General features: G+C 42.8%; 1 protein-coding gene across 23 annotated transcripts in view; it reads left to right on the top strand.

The window, feature by feature from the left end:
- DNAI7 (dynein axonemal intermediate chain 7) overlaps window positions 1-16,838 on the top strand; it is an 85,911-nt gene that overhangs the window by 18,321 nt on the left and 50,752 nt on the right. For 19 of the 23 annotated variants that reach the window (XR_016213588.1, XR_016213590.1, XR_016213594.1 and 16 more), the window contains 4 exons: window positions 5,806-5,943; window positions 8,608-8,754; window positions 13,712-13,815; window positions 15,372-15,699. Coding sequence is in view for 15 of the 23 variants with exons in the window: in XM_089304696.1 (XP_089160822.1) it covers window positions 5,806-5,943; window positions 8,608-8,754; window positions 13,712-13,815; window positions 15,372-15,699 (717 nt within the window). In the remaining 8 variants the exon portion in view is untranslated. The remainder of the gene's footprint in view (window positions 1-5,805; window positions 5,944-8,607; window positions 8,755-13,711; window positions 13,816-15,371; window positions 15,700-16,838) is intronic. The other 4 variants (XM_089304700.1, XM_089304694.1, XM_089304697.1 and 1 more) reach the window with 1 other exon arrangement.

Here is a 16,838-nt window from a genome sequence, read left to right as displayed (position 1 = left end):
GCCAGAGCTGCACTGATATGAAACCAGGAGCCAGGAGCTTATTCTGGATCTCCCATGTGGGTGCAGGGCCCAAGTGCCTGGGCCATCTTCTGCTGCTTTCCTAGGCCACAGCAGAGAGCTGGATCGAAAGTGCAGCAGCCAAGACTTGAACCGGTGCTGTGTGGGATGCCGGCACTGCAGGCAGCGGCTTTACGTGCTACACCACAGCACCAGCCCCTCGAAGACTTCTCTGACTCTCTCTCTGCCTCTCTCTCTGTAACTCTGCCTTTCAAATAAATAAATAAATCTTTAAAAAAGAAGTTAAAAAAAATTCCATTTGTCTACTTTCTCGTTTGTTTCCTGTGTTTTGGGAGTTTGATCCAAGTGGTTTTTTGTTTTGTTAACATTGATTTATTTATTGTAAAGGTAGAGTGATAGATAGAGAGAAAGATAGATCTTCCATCCACTGGTTCACTCTCTAAATGACTATTGAAGCTGAAACTGGACTGGGCAGAAGCCATGAGCCCAGAACTCTGTCTAGGCCTCCCATATAGGTGCAGGGGCCCAAGCACTTTTTCCATCTTCTGCTGCTCCCCAGGCACATTTGCAGGAAGCTGTACTAGGAATGGAGCAGCTGTGTCTCAAACTGGTGCCCATTTGGGATGCCAGCATTGAAGGCAGCAGCTCGACTCCCTGTACCACAATGTTGGGCCCCCAGTGTGTGTTTATATCATGAGTAAGGTCAGAGGTCTGAAGCAGATGTTTGGTGCAGTGGTTATGCCACTCGGAATGCCCCATCCCATATCAAAATGTCTGATTCAAAAACTGGGTCCCCGGCTTCTGATCCAGGTTCCTGCTAATGTTCACTGTGGGAGGAAGCAGATGATGGGTCAAGTGTTTGGATCTCTGCCACCCATGTGGGAGAAATACATTGAGTCTTAGGCTCCTGGCTTCAACTTGGCTGAGCTCTGGCTGTGTGGGTATTTGGAGAATGAATAGTGGATGGATGGAAGATACTTCTCTGTCAGTCTGTCTCTTTATCTAACCCCCTTTTTCCCTTCCTCCTTCCCTCCCTTATCCTTCTCTCTGCTTTTCAAATCGAAAATAATTTTCAAAAGACCAGTTGGTTGGCTATAGATGCATAGATTCACTCATGATGTCTCTGTTCTGTTTCATTGGTCTGTGTGTCTGTTTTTGACAATACCATGCTGCTTTAATTACTGTAGCTTTGTTGTATATTTTATGCTCAGGTATCATGATACCTCCAGCTTTGTTCTTTTTGCTCAAGATTGTACTAGCTATTGAGGGTCTTTTGTGATTCTCTACAAATTTTGATAGTACTTTTGATTTCTGTGAAAGATATCACTGATTTTTTTTATAGGAATTTTTGTGTGGTGGGAGGCATTTAATGGGGGTTGGGGGTGTCTTCTGAGGTTATCGGGTGTTCCTGACATCTGTGTGCCCTCCCTTAGCAGTCAGTCAATGGCCAGACCCTCGCAGGCAGGAGCAGCCAGCTGGGCTGGGGCTCATGAACTTGGGTCCCTTGACAACAGTACAGGAAGCCAGGCACCAGGGCCTGAGCTGGTCCCAGTAACAGGCCAACAGGGATGGCCACAGCAGCTGGGTTGAGATGCCAGTGACCCCCAGAGACTTTCCCCGGGGCAGGACAGCCCCAGAGGTTACAAGAACTGTAGCCGGGAACCCTGCTCCACACGTCCCTCTGAGGCACCAGGGGGGTGACCGTGGACTGCCTGGGTCAAGATTGAATTTATAAGTCACTTTGGGTAGTGTGGACATCGTAATGGTACTGGTTCTTCCAGTCCATGAATGTGAGATGTCTTTCCATTTTTGGCCTCCTCTTCAATTTCTCGTATCAGTGTTTTATAGTTCTCAGTGAAGAGATCTTTCACCTCTTTGGTTAAATTTATTTCCAGATGTTTTTTGTTTGTTTTGTAGCTGTTTAAAATGGTTGGAGCTTCTTCCCATTCTGAAAGACGTTAGCTGTTTGCTTGACATAGGACCTTTATTTTGTTGCGGTATATCCTTCTAGTATCTAATGGGTTCAGCTTTTCTGTCGTGAAGAGATGTTGATTTTATGAAATAACTTCTGTGTGTGAGTTAAGATGGTCATGTTTTTACAGCCTTGGTTCTGTTGGTATGGTGTATCACATTTACAGATTGAAATGTGTTGAGTCATCCATGCATACCTGGGGTGAATCCCACTTGATTGTAGTGAATCATCTTTTTAATATACTCTTAGATTTAGTTTACTAGTATTTTGTTAAAGATTTATTTATTTGAACAACACAGAAAGAAAGATATTTTATCTGCTGGCTCATTACTCAAATGACTACAACAGCCAGGGGTGGACTAGGCCAAAGTCAGGAGCTCGGATTTTCATTCTGGTCTCCTACCTGGGTGGTAGGGGCCCAAGTTCTTGGGCCATCTTCCACTGCTTCTCCAGGCACATTAACAGGGACCTGGAGGAGCAGCTGAGACTTGAACCCAGTGGGACACCTGTGTTGTAGGCAGCAGCTTAACCTGTTGCACCACAGCTGAAGCCCCAGGATCCTTCTGTTTTATGAAAAGAATATTTACTTGGGAGGCAGAATGACAGAGGTAATGAAAGAGAAAGAGATCTTTGCTCTGCGGGTTCACTCTCCAAGTGGCCACAACAGCTGGGGGTGAGTCAGACCAAAGCCAGCAGCAAGAAACTCTGTCCTGGTCTCCTGCGTGGCTAGCAGGGAGCCAGACACTTAGGCCATGCTCCACTGTCTGCCCAGCCACACGAGCAGGAAGCTGGATCTGAGTTCAGCAGGGGCTTGAACCAGCGCTCCGGTTTGGGATGCTGGTATGGTATGCTGGCATTTGAATCAACGGGTTAACCCGCTATTCCACAGTACCAGCCCTCCTCCTACCTTTTTCATGTAGTCATTGGTTGCTGAAAACTTCCTTTGTGTTACTGATTTTATTGCATAAGTTTTTGGTACGTTTTTAAGTTTCTTAACTCTTTCTTCATCACTTGGTTGTTCAAGAATCAGTTGACTATCCATATATGCATATACTTGCCAAGTTTTTCTTGTTATTGGTTCCTAATTTTGTTGCTTTACGATCAGAAAAGATAGTTAATTTGACTTCAGTTTTTAAAACTTTATTGAGACTTGTTTTGCAGCTACCATAAGTGACATCTTCTGGAGAATGTTCATTTGCTGTTAAGAATGTGTGTTCTATATCTGTTGGATGGAATGTTCTGAAGGTGTCTCCTTGGTTCATTTGATCTAGGGTAGAATTTAACTCTGATATTTCTTTCCTTCCCCAACCCCCCGCCTCTTTCTGTAGTACTTGTCTGTCGCTGAAAGTAGACTGTTAGACCCCAAATACAATAATAGTAGCAAGCCATATTGCTTCTTTTAGGTCTATTCATATTTGTTTTATATATTGGGGTGCTTTGATAATGAAGTACATACATATTTTCAATTCTTGATCTGAATATTCCTTTATGCATCTTGAATGGAACTCTTCATCATTATATAATGACCCTCTTTGTCTCTCTTCACTGCTGTTGATTTAAAATCTATTTCATTTGGTAATTCTGCTTTCTTTTGTGTTCCATTGGTATGGAATATCTTTTTTCAAAAAAGGTTTATTTCTAAGAGTCATAATGAGAGAGGGGTAGTGGAGAGAGAGAGAAAGATCTTTTATGCGTGGATTCACTCCCCTGATGGTCACAATGGCCAGTGCTGGGCCAGGTCAAAGCTAGGAGACTGATTCCTTTCTTTATTGCCTATCTCAGCATGTTAATGTAGTGGCTTTTTAGATGTGAATGGCTTACGTACCTTGTTGGCAATACTGGAGCATGCTGAACGTATCTGTAAAGTCACTGCTTATCCGTGAGTTTCTGCCTTCTGATGTGTTCTTCTTACTTATTATCATTTCCTCCTTTGAGTTGGAAGACTCTCTTCAGCAGGTCTGGTAGGACACTGCCAGTGGTGACGAATCTCAGCTTTTGTTTCCCTGAGAATGTCTTTATGTGAAGGGTAGCCTTGCTGGGTGCGACTCACTTGGCCAGCAGTGTTTCCATCAGTGATGGGAATGCCTGCCTCGTTCTCCTCCCTCCTAACTGTTGAGGTTCCTGCTGAGGATCCTCTATGTCTTGCATGCTTCCTTTCTCTTGAAGGTTTGAGCCTCTCCATTTTGTCTTTAAACTAGAGAGAGCCTGATTAAAATGTCTTGGAGTAGACCGGCTTGAGTTGAATTTGGCTACTTCTGACCTTGTGTTTAGATGGTTGTGTTTTTCTTTAGATTTGAGAAATTTTCTGTTACCACCCCCTTTGAGTATGCTTTCTTCTCCTGTGACGTCCTAAAGTCCCTCCTGACCTCCGTAAGTCCTTGAATCCCCAGAAGTGTTCTTAGGTCCCTTGGTTATGTTTCTCTTCTTTTTCTCCTCTGACTGTGTTTTCTACCAGGCTGTCATTGAACCCACTGGTTCTTTGTTCTGTTTGATCTCTTCTGCTGTTGGTCTGCTATACTGTGTTTTTAACTTTGCTTAGAGTATACTTTTCAGATTAAGAATTTTGGCAATTTTTTATTTTTAATTTTATTTATTTATTTTTAAAGATTTATTTATTTATTTGAGAGTCAGAGTTACACAGAGAAGGAGAGGGAGAGGGAGAGGTCTTCCTTCCACTGGTTCACTCCCCAGTTGGCTACAGTGGGCAGAGCTGCTCGATCTGAAGCCAGGAGCCAGGAGCTTCTTCGGGGTTCTCCCACGTAGGTGCAGGATCCCAAGAACATGGACTATCTTCCAGTGCTTTCCCAGGCCATAGCAGAGAGCTGGACTGGAAGTGGAGCAGCCAGGACTTGAACTGGCGCCCATGTGGGATGCCGACACTGCAGGTGGTGGCTTTACCCATTGTGCCACTGTGCTGGCCCCTGTGCCATTTTTTTAAGTCACTTTCAGCTCTATTACCTGGGTAGCATTCCCAGCTCCTGGCTTCAGCCTGAATCCAGGGCTGAGTTTTGCAGGCGTTTAGAGAGTAAGTAATCTAGTGGATGGGTGTGTGTGTGTGTGTGTGTGTGCGCACGCTTGCATGTATGTATCTATATTTATAAATAAATACATTTTTTAAAAGAGAAATTTCTCCTTTGTCTTCCAAAAAATATTTTGTTGCCAAAAATTTTGGGGGGCTGCCCTTGTGGCATAGTGGGTTAATGGGCTATCTGCAGTGCCAACATCCCATATGGGTACCAGGGTAACTCCAGGGTCGGCTACTCTGCTTCTCATGCAACTCCCTCTAATGCCTGGGAAAAGCAGCGGAAGAGGGGCCAAGTGCTTGGGCCTCTGTACCCGTGTGGGAGAGCAGGATGCAGTTCCAGGCTCATGACTTCGGTGCGGTCCAGGCCCTGCCGTTGTGGCATTTGTGGGGTGAACCAGCAGGGGGAAGATTGATCTCTCTCTCTGTCTCTGTCTCTGTTTATAGTTATCTAACTTTTTTGAAATCCGTGCATAGTTTTGTTATAAACACATTTCTATGAACTTTCTGAAGACTTGCCTTAAGTAAAGTAAGGCCAACCTATATCTTAAATAGAAATTCTATTGCTTGAAATATTGTTGTTTGAGTATTTAAGGTTAGAAATTACTTGGATGGAAAGGAATCTGGTTACTTTGCTCATTGAGTCGGTTATTCGGTATATATCAAGTAACTAGTTCAAGTATTCAAAAGCTTTTATTTAAATTAGGAAAACTGGATGATGAGAATTTATACTTCCAAAAAAATTTAATGTTTGAAGGTTTATACTGAAGATTTAACTATTCTCATCCCCCAGTGGAAACACTATATTCAATGTGACGGGAGCCCTGATCCTTCTGTATCGCAAGAATTGAACACTTTCATTACCTTGTGGAAAGAGGAAACAAATGAGACCTTTGAGCAAGTGATTGAGAAGAGTAAGCTGGTACTAAGTGTAAGTACCTCTGCATGATCCTGTCTCTATGTATTTGTTACCAATAGTCTGATTCTAAAATGAAAATCTGAATGAATGTCTATTTGTCATATATATATATGCACATATATATATATATATATATACCTATATATACATATATATATATCAGGGGAAAAATCCACTTCCGCAAAAGGAGATAAGTAAGTATGTTTTGCTCATGCTTCTTAGCTGTCGTCTTCCAGTTAGTTTTAGAACTTGAAGGTTGTTATCCTGGCAAGAAACGATACTTTGGAGTTTGGTGTTTTGAGCCCCAACATCACAAGGCATCTGTCAAAGCTGGAGCTATTCAGATGCCAGTGGTTCATCAAACAGTGTTCTTGCCTCTGTCCACGCCGGTATAGGAACCTGGTGCTCTGCAGTGAGCATAGAGGCCGTGGGAAGTAGCACTGGAGTTCACAAGTATTACATGAGAGACACACAAAGAGGTTGAAATAGAAATGAAATCAAGTTGCATTTGGGAATAGCATTGCAATGGATAATAAGAGTCTCAGAGTGAACTACAGTTGTATTCAGAGAGACTGTGGTGTGAGGAACTTTTGAAAGGCAAAATCGGGAGGCATGTACAAGATATTTTGAAACCACCGTCTTTGCCCACATTGATGAATACCAGTCAGAGACTGCATAGAGAGGTTCGGCAGATGTTCTTGTAGAACGACTTGGTGTATAAAGTTGGGATGACCTTTGGGTAGAGTTAGGCTTCTGGCGGGCTTTGATCAGAAGAGACTCTCGGGCAATCATGCCCAAGAAATCTTTCTTTATAACCTCCAAGCTTTATTTTTTGTTAGGGTTGACCTAACCATTGATGAACTGAAAATGTGAAATATAGAACAATAGGGAAAATGGGAAAAGAATCAAGAGGCAAAAGGTGAAAGTCATCAGAGCAACAGGAAACTAAAGCAGGAAGCCACAAGAGGAGCAGCAAGAGTTGGATAGCTGTAACAGAAGGAAATGGTCCCATACTAATTTCAGAGCTTTCAATTTCATTTAGCAAACGCACATGGCACTTACTCTATGCAAGCCTTTGGAAATGTTTACTTTCTTTTTTTTAAATTTATTTATTTACTTTAAAGAGTTAGAGAAGGAGAGGCAGAGAGAGAGAGAGAGGTCTTCCATCCACTGGTTCACTCTCCAATTTGCCACAATGGCTGGAGCTGTGCCGATCCGAAGCCAGGAGCCAGGGGCCAGGGGCTTCTTCTGGGCCTTCCACACGGGTGCAGGGGCCCAAGGACTTGGGTCATCTTCTGCTTTCCCAGGCCATAGCAGAGAGCTGAATCAAAGGTGGAGCAGCTGGGACTTGAACTGGCGCTCATATGGGATGCCAGCTCAGCAGGCAGTGGCTTTACCCACTGTGCCACGATGCCAGCCCCTGGAAATGTTAACTTCCCTAGTTCTCATAATTACATTGTGGGGTAGGCACTGTTGACTGTCAGTTTACAGATGTGGGAGGTGAGGCACAGATGATAGTGCCACTAAGGGGTGGGTAGTGATTCTTGCTTCAGTTAATGTGACTCTGCCATCTTCTGCCGCCCCCCAGGCTCATTCACAGGGAGCTGGATCTGAGGTGGAGCCGACAGGACTGGAACCTGTGCTTATATGAGATTCCAGTGTCACGGGCAGTGGCTTAACCTGCTGTACCACGATGTCAGACCCCATATACTGCCTCTCTTAATATTGACAGTTTTCTATATATTATCTAGAATTTAAGAGTTCAAAATTAAATTCCGCCAGTTACTAGTTGTCCTTTAAGTATGTCATGCCTCACTTTCCTTATCCATACCATAGGCAGAACAGTAGTATCTCTCTCACAGTTACAGCAATGCCAAATTCAAACATGAGTATTTACAGCAGTCCCTAGAGCCTAATAAGGACCGGATAAGCATCAGTAGTGTCAGTAGTTCCCCTCTTCTTTCCCGCTTGCTATGCTTTAGAAATGCTTTGTCCCCAGAGGTTCATGTGCTAGAAGCTTGGTGCCCCCTGTGGCAATATTGCGGTGGTGTAACCTCAAGAAGTGGAGGCCTGGGGAAGGTTACTGGGTGATGGGGCTCAACCCTCATGTGTGGATTAATGCTGCCCTGCAGATTGGGTCAGGTACTGTGGGTTAGTTCCCTCAAGGGTGGTTTGTTAGCAGCAACCCTGGTACCTTCCATGAATCCCTTTTCTGCAAGTAACACTGACACATTCTCAGGCTGCTGCGATGCCATGGGCCACGAGGGCCTCACCAGAGACAAGCAGATGCCAGTGTTGCAGACCTGTGTCTCCAGGAATATGATCTAAGTAAACTTGTCATCATAAAGTGTTCAGTCTCCGATGTTCTGTTACAGTCACAGAAAACAGAGCAAGACCTTCCTTTTCCACAGAATTAAGTAATGACAAGTCATGACTCATACACCACCTTGCTAACCCAAGCTCTGTTTGACATAGAAGAATACTTACAAGGGAGGTTTTGAAGGAGATGTTTTATTTCTCCATGATCTCAAGATACAGAATAAATGCTGGACAAGATTCTTAAATGCTTTCCTGAATATAAAATGTTACTCAATTCAAAAGTGATAGACCATGTCCTTTTTTTCTCACTTTCCCTTTGACTGTTTTACTCAATGTAAGCATTCTTTGACTTTATAGTTAATTGAGAAATTGAAGCTAATTTTAATGGAAACCCCTTTGTATGAGTTGGAAGATAAAACTATAAAACAATACCAAGGGTCAATTCTACAACTGCAGGAGCTCCTTCATCTGAAGTTTAATGTGGCTACAGAAATACTTCTCAGGGTGAGTGTGATTTTGCTAACATTATTAAATTTTGAGCCTGAATTTTTATCCTGAATAATAGTACCATATTGTTATTCTTTGAAACATTAAGTTTATGGGACAGCTAGAATTTAAGACACATAGATTTATCCAGATCTAACAACTGTTAGTGTTTTATTTTTTAAAAAACAAAACAGTATCAGTATACATTCTAGTTTTTCTTTTTTCTTTTTTAAAGATGTTTATTTGAGAGAATTAGAGAGAGAGAGAGAGAGAGAGAGAGCCTCCATTCTATGGTTTGCTGCCCAGATGGCTGCAATGGCCAGGGCTGGGTTAGGCCAGAGTCAGCAGCCAGGAGCTTCCTGCAGGTCTCCTACATGGGTGGCAGGGATACAAGTACTTGGGCCGTCTTCTGCTGCTTTCCCAGGCACATTAGCAGGGAGCTGAATCAGAAGTGGAGTAGCCGGGACTTGAACCATAACCCATATGGGATGCCGGTACTGCAGGCAGTGGCCCTACCCGCTATGCCACAGTGCCAGCCCCACATCCTAGTTTTTCTAATACTTGCCAAGATTTACTAAGTGCATTATGAAAACAAATTTACAAAACATAAATTATATAATCACTCTAGATAGATCAATTATCTCAAAATCACAGTTATTGGGGTTTTTTTCTTTAACATTTTATTTTGGAAAACTGTATTCAGAAGTGAAGTTAAAATAATAGTGCTGTGAAGCCCCATAGTCCTTCCATCTAGGTTTGATGGCCTTTAGCTTTGTTGACTATCATTGATACACAAAAATCAGTTGTTATATTGTAATATTTTATGTTTATATGTTTCCCTTATTATTTGAAAATTGTCAGTATTATGACACTTCAACCCCAAATACCTCAGTTCTACTGATCAAATTTGATTTGATCTAATGACTAGATTTGATCTAATGATCAAATAGCCATAACATCAAAATTATATGTAATAAAATAACAATTTCATAATTTCTTTTAATATCTAGTTTGTATTCATATTTCCTCTAATTTTCTATGAATGTCTTTTGTAGTTGGATATATTGTATTTCTTTTTTTAAAGATTTATCTGTTTGAGTTATTTGTCTATATGAAAGCATTATAGAGAAAGGTAGAGGCAGAGAAGAGAGAGAAAGGTCTTCCATTCTCTGGCCCACTCCCCAAAAGGCCACAATGGCTGGAGCTGAGCCCATCTGAAGCCAGGAGCTTCTTCAGGGTTTCCCACGCAGGCTCAGGGGACCACATATCCGAGCCACCCTATACTGCCTTCCCAGGTACACCAGCAGAGAGTTGGAATTGAAGTGGAGCAGCCAGCACTTGAACGGGTGCCTGTATGGGATGCTGATGCTATAGGCCATGGCTCTAACCGCTGTACCACAGCACTGGCCCTGTTTGCTCTGGTTTTAAAATAAGAAAATAATCTACAGTCATAGATTGCTTTTTGATATTTATCTGTGAGTTTCTTTTGGCCTAGAACAGTCTGTTGTATTTTTCTTAATCTTTTAAAAAATTTATTTAAGGTATGCAAATTCCATGTATTTCATGTATACAGACTTAGGAACATAGTGAGGGTTCCTACCCTACCCTCCCTTCCACCCACACTCCCACCCTTCTTCCTCCTTCCTCTCCTAATCCCTCTCTTGATCTAGTTTGTTTGCTTTATACTTACTTATAAGATTAACCATACACTAATTAAAGAGTTCAGCAAGTAGAAGAAAAAAACAAAACCGCTGTTCAGGGCTATAAACAATCATCAAAGCTCAAAATGGCAATTTCAGTCTTGCACATTACATTTTTGGCAAAACATGGTCTTTGTATAGCTTAGAATGTGTTCTAACTGGGGCCATTATTGTGTTGCAGCTTCCCAAATGGGTATAGATACTGCTTACAATGCTGGCCTCCCATATGGATGCCAGTTCACATCCTGGCTGCCTCACCTCTGGTCCAGCTTCCTGCTGTGGAAGAAGGTCCAAGTGCCTGGGCCCCTGCCACCCATGTGGGAAACCTGAATAGAGTTCCAGGCTCCTGGCTTTGACCTGGGCCAGCCCCAGCCATTGTGGCCATTTGGGGCATGAACCAGTGGATAGAAAATTGGTCTTTCCTCCTCTCTATAACTCTGCCTTTCAAATAAGTAAATCTTTAAACAGCAACAACAAAGTTCTAATTATAAAAGTACTACAAAAAGGCTTCACTAAGCTTATTACTGTATTATAGCTTTGCAACTATGTAATGTACATTGTAGACAAAGACAATGAAGAAATATATTAGAGCCGGCGCCGCGGCTCAATAGGCTAATCCTCCACCTCTGGTGCCGGCACACCGGGTTCTAGTCCCGGTCGGGGCGCTGGATTCTGTCCCAGTTGCCCCTCTTCCAGGCCAGCTCTCTGCTGTGGCCCGGGAGAGCAGTGGAGGATGGCCCAAGTGCTTGGGCCCTGCACCCCCTGGGAGACCAGGAGAAGCACCTGGCTCCTGCCTTCGGATCAGCGCGGTGTGCCGTGGCAGCCATTGGAGGGTGAACCAATGGCGAAGGAAGACCTTTCTCTCTGTCTTTCTCACTGTCCACTCTGCCTGTCAGAAAAAAAAAAAAGTTTTGGAATAGAGAGGTGTGAACCCTTTAACTAGTTTTGCTTTTTCAAGATTATTTTGACCATTGTGGACCCCTTGGACTTCCGTATGCCTTTTAGGATAATTGCAATTTCTGCAAAGAAAGCAGAACTGTCACAACAGAGATATTAGGATTATTAATCAAGATTGTAAGGATCAGCACCGTGGCATAGCAGTAAAGCCACCGTGTGCAGTGTTGGCATCCCATATGTGCACTGGTTCAAGTGCCAGCTGCTCCACCTCTGATCCAGCTCTCTGCTATGGCCTGGGAAAGCAGGGGAAGATGGCCCAAGTCTTTGGGCTCCTGCACCCATGGGGGAGACTTGGAAAGAAGCTCCTGTCTCCTGGCCTCGGATTGGCACAGCTCTGGCCTTTGTGGCGGATTGTGGGGTGAACCAGTGGATGGAAGACCTCTGTCTCTCTTTGTCTCTCCCTCTCTCTGTAAGTCTGCCCCTCAAATAAATAAATAAATTTTTAAAAATTTAAGTGGAACAGATACAGTAGAGAAAAGACTTCAAAAATACTGTAATGATAAATTTGAAACAAATATCTGTATGAATCAGGTTTCTGTCTGTTCCATAGAAAGGATCCAGGACCATTTGGAATAAATGGCCAATTCAAGGTCAGAGGCAAGAAAAGTGAACCATGAGGCTGGATTATCTTAGTGTGCTACAAAGCAAGTAAATGCTCAGAGACTAATAATAGGGTCATATCCAAGGGATGGGCACTAGCTCAGTGAGGCCACCCTGACCGAATCTGGATTAATTTGAATATGAGAAAGATTAACGACATAATTAACATGCAGTGAATGAATAAAAATTTTTCAGTCTATCAGATATTCCAAAAAGGAAGGGGGAAGTGGATTGTGGGGAGAGCAGCTATCACATTTTTTCAATCCCCAGTGTAGTAATTGCTTTAGAGAAGGTCCTCGGTGGTTACCTAAATGACTAGGTGAGAAGGTGAGGGACACATCAGTGACAGAGTGTCAGAGTGTTTGTCCTCAGTTTACTAATCACTTGGGGAAATGTACTGGCAATAGGGTCATGTGGTGGTCAGAACCTTCACCAAGTGCTCACCTCCCATAAGTAGTAGTGAGATACCATAGGCATTCTGATAGGAGGCGCTGTGAAGAACCTAACGGAGTGTATGTTGCTTTCCTGCTGAAAATGGTTGAGGTGAATCTAATTAAAAGCCCCTAGATCTTCCCAGGTGGGAAAATTAAGGGACTAAAGGAGAAAGTTAAACAATACCATGAGGAGAGAATCATACCAACCCACAACGGGGAATAGTTCACGAAACCGCTGTCCTGGACTTTTAAAAGTTACTATCACAGGCCGGGCCACAGGTTATCAGGCTAATTGTCTGCCTGCGGCGTCGGTACTCCAGGTTCTAGTCCCGGTTGGGGTGCTGCTTCTGTCCTGATTACTCCTCTTCCAGGCCAGCTCTCTGCTGTGGCCCGGGAGTACAGTGGAGGATGGCCCAAGTGCTTGGGCCCTGCACCCACATGGGAGACCAGGAGAAGCACCTGGCTCCTGGCTTCGGGTCGGCGCAGCGCTGGCTGTGGTGGCCATTTGGTGGGAGAACCAATGGAAGGAAGACCTTTCTCTCTCTCTCTCTCTCTCTCTCTAACTCTGCCTGTCCAAAAAAAAAAAAAAAAGTTATTATTCAACCATGCTATGTTTTCTGTGATATCAACTTTTTAGAAAAATTGACAATATGTGTAACCTCCAAAAGTGTTTACCTAACAACCCTACACGTGCTGACCTATGCAGACCCTTTATGAGAGCTGATTTCTTGAGCTGCAGGCAGAAAACTAAGTAAGTGTTTATGTAATAATTCTTGAGACTGTTTCTTAAATTACATGTTTAATGTGTATGGAACTAGTAAAGCACTTAACTTACCGGGATCCTATAAACTGGATGTTTTGTTTTTAAACTTTATATTGAGAAATAGGCTAACTTTGACACTATCAACAGTTTTCATTTTAATAAGATGCAGGTAGGGAAGCATGTTGATGTGTAGAAAGAAAAACCTTGATTCTGATGTTAAAATTAAAGATTGGTGTAATAGTATTCCACAGGTATTACTGGGGAGTGTAGGAACAACATTAATCCTTGGACATTTTAAGAGGAAAATGAGTGGAAAAGGACAAGCTGCATTTAATTAAGTAAATACACACGAATCCTTTGGAAACCTAAGTTCTATACTATTTTAACTGACCCTTTCTAACCCAAGATATTCTTCTAGGTGGTTAATGAAAGGAATCCAATATGTGGGTAATGCACTAACTTGTATAAATTGTGTAATGTATGAAGTCTCTGCCGTTTATTATGTTCTTTCTTTCTCACAGCACGCGAGTACTTTAGCAGATCTGGACAGTGGAAATATGGAAAGGATCATTCGCGGGGAAAACCTCACGCTCTACATTTGGGCGAACCTCAAGAAGAATCCAAGGTACCACCTGGGTGACAGACTCCATCAGGTGGACAAACGTTCGCCTCCTGCATTTTGGGCAGGTTCCTGTTGAATTACAGTAGAGTGTTCTTGGAAGGCCCAGGTTAGGAAATTAGCCGGCTAGGGCTTGAGTCACAGACCTGCGGGCTGATGTTAGGCAGGTCAGTTTGTCTTGATGAGCTTTGGTGTGCCATCAGAAAAATGCTGTGTTACTTAGTAAGATTGAATTGAGGATTAAATATGCATAAAAAGTCATAAGCACAGGGTCTAGTATAAAGATCAACTCAATGAATTTCACGTTTCCCCCTTCACTCATTGAACCCCTCTTCCTGCTGAAGGGGTAGAAGAAATGGTGGATGCTTTCCACTGAGCTATCTGGAATGCACTCTCTATATATATGAAACCCTGTGAGCCAATAAAAATAACAGGCTTTCATGTGGTTGTATTTACACATTTAAGTGATAATTGCCCAATTGTCTTAAAGAACTACCTCTCTGAAGAATGATAGAAGTGACAAACCCATGATCATTTCGTTACAGCTTGACCTTAAACAACTCAAATCAGTTGAATTAGTGTGTCAGAGTTTTGGGGAAATGACTAGGCTACAAGTGAGGAAGCTTAGGTTTTGGTCCTGTCTCTGAAAAGACTAGTTACATGACATGGGACAAATGTGGACTTCATTGTTTATATTTATGAAAGGAAAGGAGAAAATTTTCCCCAAGTTCCATTTTCAAAGAAAATTACTCCGATCTCATCCTTGACAACAGCTTAGCCATTTTCCACTTTGAAACATACAGAAGATGAAATTAATCTCTGTATTTTTAAAAGAGTAAAAATAAAATAAGGACCTTTCTACTTACTGCCCCGGCTTAAAGAGAGAATTGGGTGGCATCTTTAACTGTGCAAAGCAGCCGTGGAAGCAGGACACGGTTTATTGTATTTTGATAGTGATGCCGATGGTGGTGGGAGTTTTGGGGATGATGACTTCCAGGAGTGGGCTTGTAGAGTCTGAAGAATTTAGCAGCTCTCCGAGGCACTGAGAGAAATGGGGGGGTATATTTTGGGGAGTCATCAGCGTGTAGGCCAATGGCTTGTAAGTTTTAAGGGGTTAGAAATTCTTCTGAGCGTCAAATAATGACATTTGCTCACACATTTGGAAGGGCACTTTTGGACCTCATTGAGGCCATTCAGCAATGCCTCTTCTCTCTGATAAACCCTGATAATGTACGTAGCAAGTCAGCCGATGATATAATAAGATACAGAGAGAGGGTGTGTAGAGGGAGGAAAGAGACCGTTGAATGGAATACTGCGTAACATCAGTGCTTAAGGGAGGTTAGGAAGAGGCCACACAGAGGAGCTGCTGAAGTAGAAGAGAAGAGAGTGGGATTACTGATCCCAAGAGCTGTCTGAGAAGTAATGGGGTCCAGATGCTGCCAAGAAAGTCAGGACCCAAAACTGGGGCCAAACCAAAGTGGGAGAAGTACTGCTTAGGAATTTGAAGCAAAGCTAGAGTTCCCTAGGGTCTCATCCTTTTTGTAAAAATTAATCATTAACAGGCACAGAAGTGTCCGATTCTCTGAAACACAAATTGGCTTTGAAATTCCAAGGATATTAGCAGCAAGTGATATTGCTCTGCGTCTCTTCCACACTCATTACGACCACCTTACTCCCCTGCGCCCTATGCCACCACCACCCCCACTACCAGAAGAAGAAAATACTCCCACAGTACCTGAGATTGTCAAAGAGGAGGTGAAGGTTGTAGAAGACGCCGTCAACCAAGAGGACCAAGAAGAGTCCAGGCAGCAAGAAAGTGAATCTAACTTAATTAATGAAGAAGAAGTAAGAGTTGAGGATCAGGGAGATCTTGTTCATGAAGCACGCACGGTAGGACACGTTCAGATGTATCTGTCTTTGCTTCGTGTGACGATGTTTGTCATGTTTCCTGGAAGCATGCTCAGGCGGTTTCCCTGAACAGCTAGAAACTGTCTGAAAGCCCTTTCTTGCTAGTGCCTCATTATTTTTTTTCTTTAAAGGCAGAGGAGAGAGACAAGAAAGCTCCCATTGCAGATTCATTCCCCAAATTCCCACAATAGCTGGGACTGGACCAGGCCGAAGCTAGAAGCTGGGAACTCTGCCCAGGTTTCCCATGTAGGTGGCAGGGACCTAATGACTTAAACCATCATCTGCTGCCTCATTGAGTGTACATTATCAGGAAGCTGCAGTTGGAGGCAGAACCGGGACTCATACCCCGGCACTGTGATACAGGATGCAGGCATTCCAAGCAGCGTCTAAATGATCATGTCAAATGCCTACCCCATATCAGTTTTTAATGTATGTCTTTTCTCTTGCCTCCCATTTACAGTCACTATTCAGGGTCAAGCCATTTGTTTCAACATCCAAAACTCTCTTACAGGAACTGATCATTTTTATATTAGCGACATTCCAGGAAATCTTTAAAACCATTTATTTTTTGTATATTGATGACCTCTTTCCTACTCAATGAAGGGAACTTGGCACTAACCAGAAACTTGCAGGAGACACTTTCTACACTGAAGTGGTATATTATGTCACTGTGGTACTTCCTTAGCTGTAGGTTTTGTATGAAAGAATTTTATAAATTAAAAAATGATTTTCTTAAAATACTCTCCTCTCTGAAAAGCTTGATGTCTTTGGATATAACATATTAGTTGAGCAATTTAATAATCATATTCTTTGTTGGTTTCTTTTTCTATTGCTATAATTTTTAAGTTAGTATGTTAGAAAAATTCTCTTGAGGATTTTTAATATTTTATCATAATTAAGCAGCTTCTTTGTTCAGCTATAGTATTTTAGGAGGGACCCTACACATCAGGTTTTTTTTTTTTTTTCTTTTTCTTTTTTTGGACAGGCAGAGTTAGAGAGAGAGACAGAGAAAAAGGTCCTCCCTCCGCTGGTTCACCCCCTAAATGGCTGTGCCAATCTGAAGTCAGGAGCCAGGTGCCTCCTCCTGGTCTCCCATGCGGGTGCAGGGCCCAGGACCTGGG

Source organism: Oryctolagus cuniculus, chromosome 9 (assembly GCF_051225735.1).
Source record: "Oryctolagus cuniculus isolate XC-2025 breed Fujian yellow rabbit chromosome 9, ASM5122573v1, whole genome shotgun sequence".
Classification (NCBI taxonomy): Eukaryota; Metazoa; Chordata; class Mammalia; order Lagomorpha; family Leporidae; genus Oryctolagus; species Oryctolagus cuniculus.
This window is presented reverse-complemented; position numbering and strand designations above follow the sequence as displayed.